The 22,277-nt window shown below is 32.6% G+C and overlaps 1 protein-coding gene and 4 long non-coding RNA genes across 5 annotated transcripts in view; 2 read left to right on the top strand and 3 right to left on the bottom strand.

The window, feature by feature from the left end:
- The window catches only part of LOC106120591 (uncharacterized), a 2,643-nt gene extending 2,054 nt beyond the window's left edge, over window positions 1-589 (top strand). Inside the window, exons 3-4 of the mRNA XM_013315944.1 lie at window positions 1-227; window positions 467-589. Of these exons, the coding sequence (XP_013171398.1) occupies window positions 1-227; window positions 467-584 (345 nt within the window). The 3' untranslated portion in view covers window positions 585-589. The remainder of the gene's footprint in view (window positions 228-466) is intronic.
- A 2,419-nt stretch (window positions 590-3,008) lies between these two features.
- On the bottom strand, window positions 3,009-4,714 carry LOC106120653 (uncharacterized). The gene is made up of 3 exons (XR_001228014.1): window positions 4,384-4,714; window positions 3,923-4,006; window positions 3,009-3,729 (listed from the first exon to the last, which is right to left on the bottom strand). It is a non-coding gene; the product is annotated as an uncharacterized LOC106120653 (long non-coding RNA).
- Window positions 4,715-10,294: 5,580 nt separating this feature from the next.
- Window positions 10,295-11,909, top strand: LOC106120738 (uncharacterized). The gene is made up of 3 exons (XR_001228026.1): window positions 10,295-10,367; window positions 10,977-11,051; window positions 11,746-11,909. It is a non-coding gene; the product is annotated as an uncharacterized LOC106120738 (long non-coding RNA).
- Window positions 11,910-13,630: 1,721 nt separating this feature from the next.
- LOC106120740 (uncharacterized) lies at window positions 13,631-14,769 on the bottom strand. Its single transcript, XR_001228027.1, has 3 exons — window positions 14,517-14,769; window positions 13,899-13,970; window positions 13,631-13,690 (listed from the first exon to the last, which is right to left on the bottom strand). It is a non-coding gene; the product is annotated as an uncharacterized LOC106120740 (long non-coding RNA).
- Window positions 14,770-16,141: 1,372 nt separating this feature from the next.
- Window positions 16,142-20,818, bottom strand: LOC106120737 (uncharacterized). Its single transcript, XR_001228025.1, has 2 exons — window positions 20,690-20,818; window positions 16,142-16,269 (listed from the first exon to the last, which is right to left on the bottom strand). It is a non-coding gene; the product is annotated as an uncharacterized LOC106120737 (long non-coding RNA).
- Between the last annotated feature and the right edge of the window lie 1,459 nt (window positions 20,819-22,277).

Below are 22,277 nucleotides of genomic sequence, written 5' to 3'. Positions count from 1 at the left end.
GCTGGCGGGCCACGAGCGCCGACACCCGCACCTCTTCTCCAGCCTCAAGACTGCTCTGCTCCCGCTCATTGCTGCCAGGTCTGTTATATCATTAAATCCCCCGAGCAGTGTGAGTGTGAGAGAGAGCCGCTGAGCGCAGCGCGCGACCTGCTGGCGGGCCACGAGCGCCGACACCCGCACCTCTTCTCCAGCCTCAAGACTGCTCTGCTCCCGCTCATTGCTGCCAGGTCTGTTATATCATTAAATCCCCCGAGCAGTGTGAGTGTGAGAGAGAGCCACTGAGCGCAGCGCGCGACCTGCTGGACCTATCTGTCATTGGCAGAAATTTCACAATTCACTGTTTTCGTGTAATTTAAGTATATTTAGCTCCAACTAAAAGAACCCGACCGAGTTTCTCTAATGGAAGTCGCTCATAAAGATTTCTTGATTTTCCATATTCAATAATAAAGTATTAATTTGACCACAGGAATGTAGACAGAGAGAGTGCAGAGCGCAGACACAGGAAGAAGTCAGTCATACAGATGAGGAATGGCGCACCTGTTGTTGACTCCGATGACGGCTCGGAAGAAGAACCAGTGCCATAGACCACTGACACTTGTCAAACTGTCAACTGTCAAAACTCCCGCCAAAACTCACGTCAGTTAACGCTGATGTGGTTAGTTCTGTCAGAACTTATGTATTGGTAACCCTGATTTCTATAAATAGACAGGCTATAAACCGTTGTTTTTGTTTATATTTGATTCTCACCATTTTGTAGCAGTGGTGAGGATTAAACTAATAATAAAGATAAAATTTAATGTCAGCAACTTCAACATGTATTTAAGTCGGAATTCGTACCGCGAATGCTGTCATTTCCAAGCAATGATACGCAACAAGGTTATCTGGCCCAGGGAGAGGTTATCGTGGTTATTTTTGTCGGAAAATATTTAAAAAATACACCGGCGTAAAAGAAAAAACTAAGACATGACAACTACAGTACGGAGTTATGTCACACTGTTTGACATTGACTGAGGGGCGCTAGTGTGCTGTCATAATTTAGTATGTCTTTTGTCAACCGGGTCAGATAACTATATTCTGAAACGCATATTTCGTATAATACGATTACTATTTTTGCTTGTTTAAGTGAGCATGATTGTTTTTGTTTAGCTTTTTTTGTATACCAGTATAATAATTTTATGTTATTTTTTGAATAGCCATAGTGTTTATTTCATTTTTTTATATAAGGCAAAGTTTCTTTTCAAGGATACTTTGATATTTTATTGCATAACGATGAACAATTTGTGATTTATCAGTGTGATGAATATAACAGTGCATTTCCACTGTCAAAAATACTCAAAATATATTTCTATCCCTTTCATTCTTTATGAACAAAACAAAGATAGCAATATATTTTAAAACAGTGGAAATCCACAGTAATAAATAATAAGCAGTGTTAAATGTGTAAGTATTAAATGTGTAGTGTTGCTATATAACTTGTTTTAAGGATAATTATGTGTTGCCATATAAATGAATAATTTTGATTTAAAAGTGCATTTTGTTCATTGTATTTTTTGAAGTTATTGAAGAATTATATTTTTTAAAAATGTATGTCTGTTGATATTTAAGAGTATGTATTTATGTCCAACTTGTTCTTATTCATTTAAATATATAAAAGAGTTTATTCAATAGTTATATACCTAAGGTGTTAGGTTCGCATATTTTGATAAATGTTGATCTTTGTATTTCGAGATATTAGTAGTTTTATCGTTTACGAGACACTCTCAGAGTCAATTTACACTAAGGGGGACCTTTAATTATTGTAAAATATTCACTTAGCTGCAGATTATGAGTGTGGCTGACATTTTTGATATTGAGAGAAGGGCGCTAGTGAGCTAATATAATTTTGTTTGACTTATGCCATATTTAGTGGGTCTATAATAATGACTATTTTTTATTTATTTTTTCATTATTCGCAAAGCAACAAAAAATTAATTAACCGATTTTCTGTCACATTGTTGAATAATTTCCATTGATTTAACAAAATCTACATTAAAGGCCTTCTTTAGGATACGACTCTGAGTGTGAGAATATAGAATAAGAAAAAAGGCAAAGAAATAAAAATAAAAATCATACGTTGGCTTAGCACAAACTAAAGAATGTTAATTTTGTTTTGCCTTTTATGAATTAAGTTTAAATTGCAAATTGTTTTTAATATTTGATAGTTTAGTATTAATTGTTTACTTTTAATTTTATACTTTTAAAATAATACGTTTTTAAATTGTGAAATTTAATTTTATTGTATTATTATGTCAAGCCTGTTGTATCATTTGTGAAATGAAACGGGTTTTTTTTTATTAGTTTTATGGCAACATTCACGTACAAATTCTATTCTGGTAACATTTTACGGCATAGAATATGCATGTTAATGTCGGACTGATACAATTTAATTATAATTTTAAGCTTTATATATATTTTTTTAGTTATTCGTCCCGTATGTTTAATGACGAATATTGTTTTTTTTTTTAAATTAAGGCAAGAACTAATATTCCTATATTTATAGGGTAATTATCTGTCCCATTTGTCGCTTCCATAGATTATGTAACCTTATACCATAATGTCGCATAAATAAACATTTTTTTTGTAAATCTTCGTTTTATTTCTATGCCCAAAGCTTTTTATTTTATTGAATTTCTAAATATTTTCGTAAAAATATGAAACATTTCTTATCTGTAGATATTGAAAGGGTAGACTACGACCTCTATAAATGGACCGGCTACAAGACGTTGTATTTTGTGCCTAATTGATTTTCGCCATTTAGTTGCTAATGGTAGCAGTTTGTAGCAGTGGTGTGGATTGGAACTAATAATTGTGATAGAATTATATGTTACGTAACATCAACAGATACGTTTCAATCGGAACAAAGCAAAATCTATCATTTCCAAGCAATCGCCTATCCATTTATAGAAAATAGAGGGATAAGACATCTCTTTCCTAAAAACATGTATTAACAATTGAAATAAAACAGTATTTCAGCAATCAAAGTAATTTAATTAATGTGTATTCGCGTAAATTTATGAAATCATTACTAAAAGAAAAATATATATATGTATATGGCTATATTTATTTAACCCCTAATGCTTCGCTACACATAATTATGCGTGTGTGCGTGCCCACATACAAATATCCTTATAATAATGAGTATTATATGTACTACAGAACATTTATCAATAATATACCTAAATCTTAACACTGAATGCGATAAAATGAGTTACTATATGTACCTTAAATGCCGCTAAGCAAATAATTTTAAGTTAAACCTAATCTAACATCTAATACAACACCAATTACATTTTTTACTAATCTTAATTTAAAACAAATTTTATTTCATGACACATTTTCGCTACGACATTTATAAAATATAGAATTTTTCAATAAATATTCACTACGAGTACTTTATATCTATGAGTTACGTTTATACTAAGAAGGAGAGTTTTGTATTTTTGTATGTAACCAATAAACTCAAAAATTATTCGAGCAATTACAGAAATACTTTTGTCATTAGAAAGCTACATTATCACTGAGTAACATACGCTATATTTTTATATTAGAAGATGATTAAATATTAACGTACATAAATATGAAGATCTTCATATTTTGATTATCATAATAATTATAATCTTAAGATTATATCTACGTAGAATTTAAACTTAAACTACTCTTTGCCGCCGCCTTGGCAGCATGGCTTGCCACCTGAAAATAAAAACATTATTTTTTTAAATTGCGCAAGCAGACAGTAACAGATAAGCTAATGTCAAAAATATTTTTTATATGTCACTATAAAAAAGGTACATTTAAGTACGCCTAATATATCTTGATACGTTATTTTATTAGGAATTGCGTTCTTAATTTGTTGTATTAGGAAATAGAAAGGCTTGGAAATTACCAGAAGGCTTGCCATCTCCACACGTGCAGCTCGGGCCGCAGGTGCAGCCCGCGCCACAGGCAGCGGTGCCACCGCCGCACGTCCCTGAAACATTAAAAAATTATTTTTAATTCTAGAAAATAAAGATCATAGATATATAGGTATTTTTTTCGATTGCGCAACAAGCAAAAGCTTTCACCTAGTTATTCCAATGAATAAAAAAATTCTTTAAAAAAACATAATATGAAAAACTAAGATAAAAATAACCCTAATGTCACTTAAAAATAAATATTGACAAATTAAATAGCAATAAAATAAAGTACACTTTAATTAGACAACAAAAACCAACTGCGTCATCTAAAAAGCCACGTATCAAGACCGGCATAATAAAAACAAAATCACTTGTTGATGATTGAAAATGGACAACGAAATCAATTTAAACATAATTTAAATTGAATAAAGATTAAAAATTAAAAAATTACCTTTGCACGAGTCGCAGGGCGCAGGCATGGTGCGGCGGGGCCCAGGCAAGGCTGAGTCTAGTCTAGAGGACGTCGGATGAGGTACGTCCGCGCCGGCGCGATGTCTCCTCTATCCGAAGCGGCGCGGGTCAATAACTGCGTCGCGCCGAGGGGGGATCATTCGGGCTCCTTCGCTCACATAGACTAAGAGCTTGTATCGATTTTCTCCGTGTTTCCAACCTACCTCTATATTACGAAATGATAGACACGACCTAAGTACCTCAGATGGATACATCTATGTGCTTAATATTTTTTCACAAATTGTTAACTATATTACGAGGAATAATTGCTACTGTATATACTAAAGAAATTGTAATTCGTATTAATATTGTAAAAAGATATGATTCATCTTAATCTAAATAATCTTATAAAGAATGTTATATAATGAAAATAATTTAATAACTATTATTAACTATTTCCTAAAGGGACTTCTTTTAATAACATATTTAGTGAATTATTCGTTTTTTTTATAATATAGGTATTATATTTTATTTCATATCATAGATTTAAGACTATATAAAAATAAATGTTGTCATTAATTTAATAACTAAATCCAATATCCATTTTTTATTAATTTATAAATACCGTTGCTAAAAGGAACAATACAGATAGATATTGTGCAGGTCAGTTACACAAAAAAACTTAGTTTTATTAATCTGAATAAATAAGGGACTACTAGGACGGACTAAAATAATATTTATAGGTTAGGTTAGCTCCTATACTAAGTAGCTATGTATTGTATATGTATGTATTTTAGTGGTATTCAACAATAAAATGATCGAAGATATAAACAAAAACGGGCCATCAGACCGGTTTGCCGGAGCGGTCAATCGCTGTCAATGGAAGCCCCACGCATACCAATACGAATAACAAGTTTATCATTAACTTTTTTATACGTTAACAAGTTCACTGACTTACATAGATTAATTGTATCTCTTAGTGTAGTTTTAGTAAGTAATTATAACGTGACTGTGAAGTTTGGCAGTAAATGGACGTGATTAAAAAATGCCTTTGTTTCTTTTGAAATGCTAATTAACCCTCCCTTAGTGTGGTACTTTGATGCTAGATCTACCTTTAAGGTTACTTTAAGCGACCAAATATCATTTCTGAATGAAGTGCCAAAGATACATTTTAAAAGTATATCAACTTTTGCTGGACATTGACTTTTGAGAGTGTCTATTTAAGATAGACTAGTTTGACAATTCACTAGAGATGGGTTGAGTAAAATTGGCTATGAAAATTTTAGATTTTCCATGGCTCATACAACTTGCAATCGAAAATTAATATTAAACTTCTTCATTATCAGCTTAAATTTGTCCACGTAGACGTAGGCCTCCCCCATCGATTGCCACAATGCCCGGTCCTGTGCCGACCCATCTAGTGCACTTTTTTTTTTTTTTTTTTAACGAGGGGAAATGCACTTCCGCACCCCTGCGCCGGGCCAGTGTGCAATGGCGCAGGGAGTGTGGGACTCGCCTACAGTCGTTCGGCCATACCCACTAAAACCCCTCTAGCCCTCCTCATCGCCATATGGCCGGGTTACGGGTACGCGTGAGCACTCCTCCGCGACCCAGCCGGCGACCGTCCGCTACGTCGGACCCTCACGTCAGACCACGAGAGCTGCGGGTGGGCAGGATAAACCAGTACCCTCCCACAGCCCTCGCGGCCTCCACACGTCCACGGCCACGAGGGATGCAGGGGGGGGCAGACATTCGTCCACCTCCGGCGCCTCCACCGGTTGGGGGCCCGGCTAGCGCGCTAGACCTGTCGGGACACCATCGACTAGTCCTGCGCGCTCCACCAGGCCCCGGGTCCGGCTAGCGCGCTAGACCTATCGACACCTCGTCGACTAGTCCTGCGCGCACCGCCAGACCCTGGTGTTTGGTTCGCGGGGCTTGCGCCCTACCCCGACACGAATGCCGGGGCGTTCCCCTATCCACCACCTGGGGACGCGCCACGTCGGAGTTCACCTCTCCGCCCACCTGGACAACCGAGCAGGTCCGTGGACCCATCTAGTGCACTCCCGCAACCTTGACCAACCTTAAACATATCGAAGAAATGTTCGATTAATCATAAGACCGATTCTCGATAATTCATAGTTGTTCGTAATGCGAGTACGGTCCGACACTATAACAACCGTCCAAAAAGTACAACATTAATCCTCATACAAAATTAATTCTATATTTTATATGCGTCAGTTGTCTAATCTATCTTAGACACAATATAGTTTTTTTGTTTACAAACAGCATAATCGCTATTAAAAACTTTTTTATGGCAAAATGAATCACTGGCAACGAGCAAGGAACTTATCGTCAGTGGCGACCTTGGAACTCATCGGAGTGGAACTGGAGTTGACTTGGGGCCATTTTTATAATAAAAAAATAAGATTCGTAATTTCATTGTTATCCAATGACCGGATGGCAAAGCGTTTGAAGTATTATTCTAATTAGATTCCCAAATTGGTTGTACGTTTTTTTTTTAATTTACAATATTTGCAAATTTTATCTTAGTTTTCCTTGTTGAAAGTTAAAGACAAAATACTTTATTACCTTAAGATAAAAAGAAGATTGTATATCACCCACTTATCGTGGGTTTCAGAGACCATAATCTCCATAAAACATCCCTGTCATCTTCGACAAAACAGAGATAACAATACACGTTAAACGGAGATTTTGATCGCAGAAACCTACCATAAGTATGTATTAAGTAACTAATACTTCATATAAATTATATGAACTTAACTATTTTATGACGCAACATTGCTAAAATAACAACTTCGTGCACTCAACCTTTCCATTCGCAAACACAAATTACATTGTATTTGATATAATCACCTTATGTTTCCATTGCCGGAAAACCTATACAAAATACGTCGTCCCTCTCGTTCTCATTAAAAAACCCGAGATAACAATATGTTTTGTGAAGGTGTTTCGATAATGGAACCAACAGATAGACTTGTTTGATAGAGTTATTGACATTTATTAGGGTTGATACAAAAGGAATAATCGTAATTCTAATTCCCGTAAAAACTTTAAACATTGTAAGCTTTTATTAATCACACAACAATCACGCCCCTAACCCAGAGAGGTAAGCAGAGATTTGATGCGATCCTACAACTTTCTCGCTATTGTCTTTTGTGTGTTTCAAGATCCGTACAAACAGTAGCATATTTAAGATGTATTTTTTTTATATCATAAAGTGGCAAACGAGCGAGCGGTCACCTAAAATCGCTAAAATAGCGAAGTGACCGTTGCCCATAGACATACGCAATTGCATATGCGTTGCTGACCTTTAATCAACGGAGGAGTGGATGCACAGAATGAAAACATTTTCTCCTTCCATGCATCCTCTCATCCGGAAAGTCCACTTCCACTTCCCATCCCTTTCTTTATGAGAAAAAGGGTGGGAAGGGAAAGTGGATTAAATTAGGCCTCCGGGACGCACACTTATCTGACGAAACGTGGAATAGCTTCCACTTGACGCCTGTCTTCTGTGTGGTCGTGGTATTTCACAGAGCTAGCCGGGCCGATTCGTGCCAAGATGTTAAAGCGGGCTCTACCACTGTTATTTGTATTTAAGAGAGATTGATCTTTATGATGAAGTAAAACGATAAATTATGTTATAATTCTGTACTGTTTTTGTGTGTCAGCCCTAGGGCCGGTAGTGCAGTGCACTCGGTCGTAATGTGGTGTCATGGCGCACTGTTAGACATTAATAGAATTCTATCGCAACCGCAAATTGGAAACTTATAGACATTATTATTATTATAAACAGGTAACTAACTGCCACACTCTGAGACTTTAAACGACTAGTAAGGGAGGTTCTACGGGTAGTTAATTTACACTATCTTAATTAAGTTATCAATAAATTACTTCATCAGTTAAGGCTTTTTGAACAATTAAATTTACCTTAAACGTATAAAATTCAGAAAATTGCTTTAAAAAGTAATATAATTTCGATAAATACAATTAAACACAGTGTTGCATACATTTAAAATTATTATTTTATTAAATAAATAAATTAGACATTCATTATTACTAGATTAAATATCAGTCAAGAAAATAGAAAAATAAAATCTAAAGATAGCAAATAAAACACGTGGAAGAAAAAAAAATTACAAATAAAATAAATACTGCTTCCAGTCACCGAAAACTAATATTTAAAAATTTCAGGTGTATCATAATAATAAGTCAGGTACAAACCGAGTAAAAGTATAGACAAAACCAACTAAATAACCTATAGGTGCTAATATAATAAATAAGAAAGATTTGTTTATTTGTATTATACAGGCTCCGAAACAATTGAACCGATTTGAAAAATTCTGTCATTGTTGGGAAGCTACGCTTATCCTCGGGCTAGCTACATTTATTACTATTTTTTATTATTAAGTTGCGGGCGACTTTGCTAAATTAACTTTTTCGTTGCATTTCCATGAGTTCCTTTTGTTTTTAACATCATTCGTCTTAAAACAGAGTAGACAACCCAGAAAATTAAATATAATTTGGAGTCTGAGTTTATAATCATGTAAGTAGCAAATATGGCGACCAAAACTCCCAATACGTTAAAAGACAGGCGATATATTCTGGCTCTAGAACTTTCTATCTTGCAGGAACAGTCCGGTGGGCATGTTTCTTGCTCGCATTTACAATTTGGTTTGCAACTATGTTGTGTTATGGTTTCTGTAAATAAATACATAAAAGAATTATAATTGTTTAAACTTATTGAAGACGTTATTTTTCCTATTATTTAAAATATTTTGTTACTACATAGAACTAACAAAAAGTAAAGGCAAATATTTTTAATTAAATATTTTTTTATTTATTAGAGAAATTGCTATATAAATTTTTACAGGCGTTATTAAAGTTTTAGTAACCATACTAACATAATTATGGAAAGAACATAATTTCCTTACGGAAATGAATCTTCTACAATTACCCTCAATTTCTTTTACTGTCTCAGCTAAGAGAATCATAGATTATTATTTTATTACTACCTTTTTCATAATATAGGCTTATTTTAATATAATATTTTTAAACTTACCTTGTATTGTTTCACAGACGGTCGCCATATTTGCTGCGCTGGTGATCCACTTCCGAATGATAATGTTAAATTTATCATCAATATAAATATAATTCGTAATACAACAATGAAGGTTGTTGAGTAAAAAGTACGGAAATCGACAAGCACAGAGCACAGATCATCCGACGTAAACGTGCGGAAACAAACTGTTTAAATTACTATATAAAAAGTGTTCCAGTACTTTGTAAAGTTATTATTTAACTTTTAGAACTACTTACATTAATCATAAGTTATGTTACTTAAGTAATACTTGCATTCTTATAGCACTTTTTGAGATCTACAAGTCTCTCTAACACCATTTAATATAACTCTAACGGTCAAGCCTACATAAGCTAAAAAGGCACATTTATGTAATTCAGAAATACGTTGTTAATTCTTGTTTACAAAGCTCTAGTTATAATTAATATAGCCTATGTTACTCAGTGATAATAGAGCTTTCTAATGGACAAAGAATTTTTGAAATCGGTCGAGTAGTTTTTGAGTTTATTTGTAACATACCAAAAATTTAACATATAGAGTATATTATGGCCAATCCCTTACTTAGGGTAGGCTCCTAGCCATACAGTGGGGACCTATAGTAGGCTGATGATGATAGATTGATAAAATAAATCAAAGGTTTTTTTAATCGGATTACGTCAATTTAATCTACTTCATTCATTTTTTCCTAATGAACGGAAACACTTCCATTGTACAAAATATGAACAAGATGTTTTGTGTCCGATGACAGCCTTGTTCTAGATTTTACTCTAAACTTTTTGCAAGACGTCTGTGGTATAAATTATGGCGTTGATTTTGTGGCGGTATAGTTTGATATTGTTGCAGTCAACTGATAGTAAACATGCCTTCTCCTTGCGAACCCTGCAAAGGTAATAAGCTTTATTGTTGTATAAAACTACTATAACATTGTGGACTATTTAATGTAATGAATATATTATATAACATGTAACGAAACTATAACTATAACTATTTAGCAATTGAAAAATATAATAATTTAAAAATATATATTTACATAAACTTATTATTGAATTACTTAACACTATATTAATTATTAAGTGAATAATTAAATTAAAATTAATCTACCAAAATAATACTATAAACTATATACTAAAACTAAACCAAACTAAATAATATAAAAAATCGACCCCAAATCGCTTTATTGTAATTCTGATTGTCAAGTATAAGAGATGAAATACGAATCTAAGATAACCTATTCGTTATTCTGCTTGTTCAAGTTTTATACGAGATTGGATTTCTTTTGTTTAGCGAAATAATTGGATCCTTTAACACAAAGTTATTTCTCTATGAAGTTAAAATCTGATCTTTAAAATTAATTAAATTGCTTATTCATGAAGTATTATAATACTGTAATACTTCTTGTCCACAATTTCTTTTATTGTTTTTCTTTCGATTATCAAAAACTTTTATTGTGATATGTTACCATTCGATAGAAATTAACCCAAATATTATGTTTATAGATACATGTAAAGACGGGAACTGCGAGGACAACTGCACATGCAAGGACAAGGGTTGTGACGACTGCACTTCTAAAGGTAAGCACATTTATGTAATACTCGGTTAAATTAAGTCAGCTCAATAAACCAGTAGCGCTCGAATTAGCGGTAGCATACGACCGGCATGTCTCTATTGAAACTAGTAAGCCAGCCAGCTCGATAACTGGGAGCGTACTTTACAGGTCAGTCCGCACATTCCAATAATGCTTGCATGGAATAGGGAGACAGAATATAGGCTTGCATCGACAAAAACTACAGGATGTCCACATATACCGATCATTTTATTGATTGGGCGCACGGCAGTGCCCGCAAATGCAAGAACTACTGAAACAGTATTTTCTCAAAGCATTCCAGAGACTTTTTACTTGTCAGTTGGATAAAGCAGTAATGTTTTTTGGGGGATTGTATGTATATTTCAACACCGTTCTGCATAACCGATTGAAAACATTTTGAGGAGTTGTTCGATTTCTATTCTTCCCAGTGTCAGAAGGATATACGGGTTTTTTAGGCTTGTAATTAACAAACAGTTATATATTGCTATCTATCGCCTGCGACTCCGCCCGCGGGGTATTAAAAAAAGACTTAATAAGCAGCCTATGTATTCTTCCAGATTATATTCTACATCTATACCGAATTTCACCGAGATCCATACAACCATTCTCGAGACATATTCAAACAAACATCCACTCATCCAGACATTCGCATTTATAATATTAGTATAATTTTGTTACAGGTGGTTGCTGTTAGTGACAATGGACGTAGTACGCGCTCGTCGGCGGCCCTCACTGTTCTCTCGCGTTAGTGCCGTGCTTGAAACATGCTTCCCTGTCTCATTTACAGTCGTCTTTCTCATAACTATTGTATTGTTTTATTGCTTCATATAAATGTTATGTTGATTTAAACTTATTGTCTTTTAATATCAAACCTAAACATCAACATCTCTTCTTATCCCACTCTATCTGACAGAACAGTTTTAAGATCTTTAAATCGTTCTATCATTATTTTAGACTTCATTTCCTGTTAGATGACATAATTATTTTTTATCTCTTCTTAGAACCCCTACCGACCAGCTCTAGGGTAGATCAGCCAACAACATCTAGGATAGATTTGAGGCATGAGGGGGCATCCAAAAGTACTCCTTATTAATTAGGAAATGGGAAAACTGACGAGTAGTTTCCGAGTGTTCTAATGTAAGAATAAAATTTTATAAAGTAAAAAAAAAAAAGAAATTACAAGAAAATTTTGTACAAATTACGAACCATCGAATCCATCATTTATAAAGTTGTGTTATATTGAAAATTATTTAAAAAAATGTTATTGGTTATCATCAACGTAAATACATCATGTGCACGAAATGTGATTTATTTTTCTATATAAATTCTATATACAGACACTCCAATTTCATTATGTATAGATTACAGTTACAAAGCTTTTTTGCTGTAATTTTTTTTATATCATAAGGTGGCAAACGAGCGAGCGGCCAGCTGAAATCGCAGAAATAGCGAAATGACCGTTGCCCATAGACATACGCAATTGCATATGCGTTGCCTACCTTTGATCGACGGAGAAGAGGATGCACAGAGAGAAAATATTTTCCCTTTCCATGCATGCTCTCATCCGGAAAGTCCACTTCCACTTCCCATCTTTCCTTATAAGGAAAAGAAGACTAAATTAAGCCTCCGGGACACACTCATCAGACGAAACGCGGAATAGCTTCCACTTCTCGCCTGTCTTCTGTGTGGTCGTGGTATTTCACCGGGCGAGCCGGGACAATTCGTGCGAAGATGTTAAAGCGGCCTCTACCTCTGTTAAATGTTGTGCGAGTATGTCCTCATAATTATGACTTTCTCAAGCCTAAACTGGTTTATAAATGTTAAATTGTTTCTCATTTAATTCGTATTCTTCACCGGAGTATTCTATCAGTAGTCGAATTTATATAACCACATTTCTAGTATTAATTATTTTTTTTTAAAAGAAAAATATTACCAGATTTTTTGTACATTTACTAATATTTCTTTAACCATTCCAACTAAGCTTTAGGCTTGTGCTAGGATATGGTTTACGACAATAGTCGAATAGAGGGATTCGATCCCCCGACCTCGTGATCGGAAATCCGTACCCTTTTATTAATTATTATTATATTATTAATTAGGCTGTTGACGCTATATAGTTAGTAGCTGTCGCCCGCGACTCCGTTCGCGCGGGATTAAAAAGTAGATAGTAGTCGATTCTCATAGCTACTGAATATGCATATATAATTTCGTAATAATCGGTCAAACCGTTTTGGAGGAGTATGATAACTAACATTATGACACGAGAATTTTATATATAAGATACATATAAAATTAACTAATTAATTAAAAACTAAATTCTTCGTAACACAGCCTTTGAGAAATTCTGCTGCGTTTAACACATGTGTTTAAAATCCATTTTACTCTAATTTTATTTAAGACAATGGAAGGGATGAAGTATTATTTCAGTTTAAATTGGGATTTAAACTAAAGTTATTAAAAAAAAAACCTCCACAATCTGTAGATTAAATGTAAAAAAAAAAACAAATATATATTAAGTATTTTTCATTTATTATTCAGAAGTTTTAACATTTCATGTTTAAACACATTGTTTTAAAACATAGTTCAATATAACGTCATCATAGAAAATCTTTTAACAGCATTTTCCTGAAAAAAAATAAATCTTTGGTAAGTGATTAATTCTATATTAATAATTAAGTAACTAATTAATTAATCTACCAAAATAATACTATTAAACTATATACTAAAACTAAACCAAACTAAAAATAAAACTAAATAATATGGTATGGTAAATAATTGGTAAGTTATTTCAAATCTTTACTAAAAATACCATAAGATAAATTAAAAAAATTACCTTTTGCAGAACAATCATCACAATTTACTTCACAATTGCATTCATCATTACACGCATCATCGTTGCACGTATCTGAATAAGGAAATTGACATAAAACAGGATACTACATTGATCAATTAAAAAAAAATTACGATATTTAAGTATTCAAATATAAAAAAAATCTTATGCATAAGAAGCTGTCGCCCACGACTTCGTCCGCTCGGAATTAAAAAAAAACTTAATTAGCCTATTTGTTCTTCCAGGTTATGTTCTACATCTATACCAAATTTCTAGCTAGATCCATGCAGACCTCCAGAAGATATTTTCAAACAAACATCCATCTAAACATTCGCATTTATAATATTAGTAACATTAATCAAAAAGAAATCACAAGATCTTTCTTATTTCGCAATATATTGAGAATTGAATAATCTTACTAATATTATAAATGTGAAAGTTTAGATGGAATGTTAAAAGATAATTCCAGAACGGTTCAACGGATCTAAACGGATAAAAAAATCTATGTCTTATAGATGTTGAACATAGTCTGGAAGAGCACGTAGGCTACTAAGTTTTTCCTAATACCACGCGAATAAAGTCTCGGGCGACAGCTAATATACTTAGTAGAGATATGCTTACCTTTACAAGGTTCACAGGGTGCTGGCATTTTGTTTTAAGAAAAATCACTCAATTCATACAAATAAATACAATGGTTGTTGATAATCTGACACGAATTGTGAACCTACTGTATATATATCTTTTAAGATTCGCATAAGAAAACTTCAAGGGTGAGTTACTTTGAAGATGTTTTTCTTGTATTCGGTTCCATTGATTAATTTAACTGAATGCATTTGTTTTTATCTTCAATTTGACGTGATTATTGAAGTGTGTAATGTTTTTAAGTATACAACTAACTGTACTTTAATTTTAAGGTTAACTTAACTTTAACTTAGGTTAACTTAACTGTTTAAATTGTCACTTTTTAACAAACTCTTTGTTTTAATTAAGAGATTAACTTGATAAAAATTGTCGTATGCAACAGATTGATATTTTATATCAAAGTAAACGTAAATTTAATAGCTTTAGTCCTTTTATAAACACAAAAAAACTCTTGTACCGAAAATGTATAACACAAATTATAGTGCTTATGACACAGGTGTAATAACCGACTCAAACGGCGCGAAATTAAAAAGAAACTTAATAAGTGTGTAACCTATGTGTTCTTCTAGACTATGTTCTACATCTACGCCAAATTTCTGCGATGACCGTTGAGTCGTTTTATATATACCTTCTTAATAAACATCCATCGAAACATTCGCATTTATAATATTAGCAAGATTTACAGATCATCAAAAAGACACAACATTAATAAATTAATTTAACTATCGAGTTTATTGTTACTCAATACAATGATTAACTAGGTAAATATTTTTACAATAACCACACCTGTCTAATTGTGTTCTTACAACTCTGACGTAAACGAATCATAACATTCTTGGAATATCTTACTAATATTATAAATGCGGATGTTTAGATGTTTGTTTGTTATAAGGTGTCTCGCATAGTTTACTAATTTAATTTTCTTTTAATTCCTTCTAGACGGAATCGCGGGCTACAGCTAGTAATTCTATATCAAAGGGTGTCTATGGATTAAACAGAATATGCATCAGAGACGTAATTCCGTGGCTGTTCGCGATAGCTGTTGGTAATCATCGTGGGAAAGGAATCTGTTCTGTGTTACAATTTAAATCGAGTTAAAACATTAAAATGCATGTCTTATTGTTTTTAAATTAATGCATAAAATTGAACAATAAAGGAACAAAATGCTATAAATAAAGACTGGAACTGATATAATTATTTATTTATTTGTAAAATTTAATACATACATTGTTATGAAGTAAGCAGTTATTCTTAACAAGACTGATAACACGTAAATACATATGTTAGAAAATTCTAGAAAATACAAAATGCAGAATCAGTCAAACGATACTAAAAACGAAATGCATTAAGACAATGGGTATTTTGAAGTTAAAATTCACAAAACTTATTTAATTCTGAATACGAAATGGCAAATTTTCTGCTTTTATTATCATCATTGGTTTCGAAAATAACCAGATAAAGAAAATATCGAAAAAAATCCTTAAACTTATATGAATCAAATGCAAGGATATAAAAACATTATAATAACCAAAATAATGATTATCACAATTTAATGATGAGTGTGTAATGAATGACAATTAATGATGAATGTAGTTTAATTGTCATTTAATGACAAACTACTTCTTGGTAGTAGTCGAGCCAGTATCGGGTCCGGTGGTCCTCTTGCAATTGCAGGAGCAAGAGGCATCGCACTTGCAAGTCTGGCAGCATTGGCTGCTGGTGCATTTGCAGTCTAAAATAATAAAAAAATGAGTAAAAACTTTTTGGTTGATTTGAGATTTATATACCATGTGTGTCTATGAAATAAGTAGCTGTCACCAAATACTTGATCCGCGCGCAATTAAAAACAAAAAATCTTAATTAGTAGCCTATGTGTTCTTCCAGTCTACATTTGTGTCAAATTTCATCGAGAACTGTTCAGCCTCTGAATATACTTTTAAACAAACATTCATCCATCCATCTAAACATTTGCATTTATAATATAAGTAAGATGTGTGTCTAATTGTAAAACATAGTCTGGAAGAACATATAGGTTACTTATTAATTTATTTTTAATTCCGCTCGGAAGGAGATGCGGGCGACAGCTAGTTTACAATAATAAGGATCGAAATACCATTTTGTCAATAACAAGAGAAGACATATCAGTAATTTATCGATATGTTGATGTTCACAAAAGTTTATGCGTCGTAAAATATTAATTGTAAACAGATAAAAACATTCTAGAAACATCCGAGACAGGACAATGGGTACAGTGTAATGTTTATTTTGATATCGAAAACAACGTAATTGCAGTTATATGCAATGCACTTGAAACTACATTAATATATCTCACTCATTCACCTTGAAATAAATGAGATAGCAATATACATTACAAGTTGATTGATGTGTAGTGCAAGCTTTTTTTTACAAGAGAAAAGGGGTAAGCAAACGACGTGAAAAACGAGGTACACGACGCATAAGGACATTTGCAAAACAAGAAGAGAAAGATGAATTAACTAGTTACAAACGTTTAAAATATTCTGACACAAACTTGTGTGTTCGATTGTACCTCTTTTGTTTAACAACAATGCCGTTACGTGTTTTGGCAACAATGATACAGAAAGGAAAACGCTACACACCTTGGCACGGTTGAAAATCATCTAATTGGCAATAATTTGAACAATTAGTACATAAAATATTAAATTATGTGCAAAAACAAACGTTAAAATATACCTTTAAGTGTTTTTTTGAATGATTTATGTGCAAATTATATTTTGAATTTTAGGTTATGTTACTTCGATTATTATTTATTTCACTACTAGATGTCGCCCTTAACTCCGTCCGTGCGGATTTTAAAAACAATAAGGCCTATGTGTTCTTCCAGACTATGTTCTACATCTATGCCAGTCAGCCAGATCCGTTGAGATATTCCGGAGATACCTTCAAACAAACATCCATCCATCAATCCATTTAAATATTCGCATTTATAATATTAGTAACGGGTAAGATGACGTAGGAACATGCGTGTCTTGATTATAAAAAAACTAAAACATCCAATTAGAAATTCTTTACAATAACACAATTTTTCTATAGTACCAACACTTTAAATATTTCTCATTTTTTATAACAGAAGGGAGCAAACGAGCAACGGGAACACCGAGGTGTTTATGACGCTCATGGACATCAGCAATACCAGAGGAACCGCAGATGCGTTGCCGGCTGGTAATTTAATTAAACGATGAAACAAGCAGCTTAACTAAACATTATGCTATTTATTTACTGAACATCTTTATTATTGACTATAATATTATATATAAGTTTTACATTTACAAGCATCAATGTTGAATCAGCAATTCTAATACATAAGTCACGTAACGTATAATTTACTGAAGATACCGTTCGTGACTTATTCTGATAAATAACTATACCTTGAGATAAATTAATTATGAATTTATATTAATTAATGAAAAACATGCGAAAAACTGTGGGCCTAGCACGTACATTTGTTACAATCGCCATTGTATCGTCATCGACACAATTCGTTATAATATCATACTTCTTACTAATATTATAAATGCAAATGTTTAGATGGGTGTATCTAAAGAACGGCTGTACGGATCTCGCTGAAATTTGGCACAGATGTAAAATATATTCTGCGCGGACGGAGTCACGGGCGACAGCTAGTTTGTGTATAAAGTACACCAAAAATCTCATACCAATCTTATTAATACTAATGCGAATGTTTAGATGGATGGATGTTTGTTTGAAGGTATCTTCAGAACGGCTGTTTACAACTCCCTGAAATTTTGCATAGATGTAGAACACGGTGTGGAATAACACAAAGTACTACTAATTATATTTACTACTAATTAATATTTGTTTAATTCCGCGTGGACGGAGTCGCAGATGACACCTAGTTTTGACATAATTGTCAATGACAATACGACAGCGGTTCACAAATATACTAGGCCTACTCTAAATTACTATTGAAATCGTTATGTGTGGAGTTCGGAATATTGTACGTTGCTTAAATAATTCAATAATTAGCTAACGTTGTTATTAAATAAAGGAATCTAATTAATAAGCTTTTTAATATTGAGTATTAAAATACTTTATCGATTACTAACAAACAAATCACTCTTCTACGTGAGATTACTAAGTATCAGAGTTGATATGAAAGTTAAAAAAGTACTCCACGACTAAAAGATAACATCCTTAAAGGTGACCTTGTCTTAGGTTATGTTAAATTGTCAACATCCCAATTTTTTTTAGAAACTTAGTACTGGTGATTCTCCTTATAATAAAAAAAACATCACAAGTGAAAACTATAGGTTCCTTAAAATGCGTATTATTTTGTCAACTTTAAATCAATTAAAATAATAATTAATTCTGTACGCGACTGTACAATCAAGGACAATGATTGACTTGCATTGAACTGTACCATATAATAAAAAGTAGTATAAATTCCAAGACCTAAAGGACTCTACTGTATTCACATGACCTTGACTTTATTCCCGGACCTGTCACGCCACCTGTCTGAATTTTTAAAAACTAACAAGTATTTCGTATAAGGTTCAGACAAGCATTTATAATTATAAAGTCACACGACTGTATAAATAAACTAGCTGTCGTCCGCGACTCCGTCCGCACGGAATTTTAATAAACCTTAATTAGTACCCTATATCTTCATCCAGATTATGTTCTACATATCTGCAAAATTTCATCAAGATTCATTGAGCCGTTCCGGAGATTTCAAACAAACATCCATCCATCTAAACTTTCGCATTTATATTAGTAAGATGTATGATTAGTAATAAATATACTGATAAGGGTGAAGTTTACGGAGAGTTTCCACTGTTTGAAACGACATAGAAACATGTTTTTATACAAGTTTCTGGATAGTTAATGCTATGCCATCAGCTAAGATGCATGCTTAGATATATGAAACAATCCGACTATTTTTAAATAATACACTGAAATTAATCCTTAAATATTCTACCACTTCCAAAAATAAATAAATCCTAACACATCTGTTTTTAGTTTATAATATAAAGAGGACTTTAAGGTTGTGATTTTTATAAACATCAGTGGAATTTAACTTAAGCCATGAAAGCCATGAGAAACAAACAAAAATAAAACAAACAACCAAGTTATGGTGAGACACGTTTAAAAATAAACCACAAGCCTTAATTAGTGGTTGTAGCTGGCAGGTTACAAAAAAAGAATCCATTTTACTGCGCAGTTCCAGAGAAATGGAGCAAAAAGGTAATGCGTCTTTGAAATTGAAACCTTTTTAGTCGTTTTATACTGGCAAGAAGCAGATTCATAAAATTAAGAAAAAGTAACTTAGTCACTAGATCCTAAATTTTGCTTATAATCGTATAAGTCTATAGGCTTGTAGGGCATCGTGATAAAACGTTTCTAGAAAATACGTATACGCCATTATTCTTCATTTTGTACTTAAAAGTGGAATAAAGTTTCTAAACGCGAATCTTAAACGGTCGTTCATAAACTCATATAAGCTATAATAAAGTTTCAAATGTTTTATTTAAATTTTTCAACTTAGTTTCTAGACGTTTGAATTTAATTAAAATATAAAATGATATAAATTAATCTGTTGAATTAGTATCTATAGATCTATTAATCTTTGTAAAATAAGGTTATTTATGAATATAAACGTAATGACATAAAATTTTCAATAACCAAGATTTCGAGAAAAATATGACAAAGGGTTGGAGATTTTTTTAAGATGTTGGTTTTGTTTGACAAGTACTTCACATACTTATGTGAATTTCAGAAAAACACTAAACTTTCAATTTTAATAAAACCAAATAAATTAAAAAAAAATTAAAAGTGAACATTGTAAATAATTGCGTGGTGTTGCAAGTAATTTGCAAAATAATATCAAAATTAAATACAATTACATAATATTTCAAATAGTTTTATTTAATGAAATAAAATTAAAGACCAAAGAAGAATTAAAACCAAAATAAATCAAAATAATTTTTTGCTGTCAACAATTTCATAATGTAAATTGTAATGCCTTTAAAATATTAAAAAAAAACTCTTTCTATAATTTATATATGTATAATAACTTTCACAATGTATCAATGTATTTCTTTAAATATTATTTATATAAAACATAAATAAACATAATAAAACATTATACTTACTATCGCCGCAACCTCCGCAAGGCATTTTCAATGATTTATATCAAAATATTCCAAAGAAATAAATTGCGTATGCACACGTCTTGTCGTATGAAAAGTAAGAGTCGAGCTGGTCAATTTATACCACGGTATGCAGACTGTGGTAAATTTAACTTAGTACGTTACGTTCGGATACACACATAAAATTTAATAAAATTTTAAATTAACTCTTATTTAGTATTACTATTTTAAATTATGTTTAGATGGATCGATGTTTGTTTGAAGATATCCAGAACAGCTGCACAGTTCTCGCTAAAATTTGGCATACATGTAGGACATTGTAAGAACACATAGGCTACTTATTATGTTTTTTTTTTAAATCCGTACGGACGTAGTCGCCAGTGATAGATGGTAAATTATCTAATTTAATAATCGACTTTTAATCCTTTGATTAATGTGCAGAAATATGGTCATCACTTTCATTTTCTTTGAAAGACAGAGATGACGATATGTTTCATTGTTTTCCCTTCATTTTTGTGAAAATAATATGCAATTTTAGGTGGCTGAACAATTTTTCATATATTTTAAAAAACCAATTGTATATTTGTCCCCTACCATTACTTATTGATTGGATTGTTAACTTTAGTAGAATGTTCCAAGGATACCAGTCTTAGAGAAGTTTCTTTATCATTATATTTTTTACTTCAAGGGACTATGAAGTTCGATTCAGTGGGTCTAGTACGAATATTTGTGACAATCAACTTCTTAATGTCATCGTCAATTACATCAAAATTTGTATGAGATTTAATATTCGTACTACGCCCACAATAATAAATTAAATGTTCATGTATAACGAATTAATATTCAAAAATGTAAAATCTTCATATGAATATCCGAACGTACTAAATGAATGTAAATGTGCATGCACGCAAAATGCACTTCAAAAAACGATTGCAAATCATTACATTGCATACATTGCTGATATTACATCAATATAAAAGTTCATCTGTCCAACAAAACACGCAATGGACTTCAAAGTTATTGGTTTTCCAGAAATGTGAATGTTTGTAAAGGAAATTGGCAAAATCAGTGTTTAATTTTAAACAATGTGGACCCTTGTTGCTGTATCTTAAGTGTAATTAAACAATACTGTAAACATGATAAGAAATGTACCATTAAAATGTCCTTTTATATAAAGACTGTTGTCGATTATCATGAAATTAATTATATTTTATCGATATTCTACTCTGTTCACGTTTATTTGTACACTAGCTTTGCACGCGACTACACTCGGGTAGACAGTAACAAATACTTGCCATTGAATGCCCGGGATTACAAAAACAACTTAATTAGTAGTAGCTTATGTGTTGGGCCGCGGACGAGAGCGAAAGCGTGCCCGTGGTCCCCAACAGAGGGGTTTAGTGGGTATGCTTCCGCTATGGAGGAGAATCCCACATAACTACTGCGTCCCCCCCCCCGGGGCGCGGAGTATGCATAAAGCATTCCCCTCTGAAAAAAAAGTAGCCTATGTGTTCTTTCAGACTAAATTCTACATCTATGTCAAATTTAATCAAGATCTATAAAGCTGTTTTGAATATACCTTTAATAACGT

This window comes from Papilio xuthus, unplaced genomic scaffold, assembly GCF_000836235.2.
Source record: "Papilio xuthus unplaced genomic scaffold, Pxut_1.1 DF826949.1, whole genome shotgun sequence".
NCBI lineage: Eukaryota > Metazoa > Arthropoda > Insecta > Lepidoptera > Papilionidae > Papilio > Papilio xuthus.
This window is presented reverse-complemented; position numbering and strand designations above follow the sequence as displayed.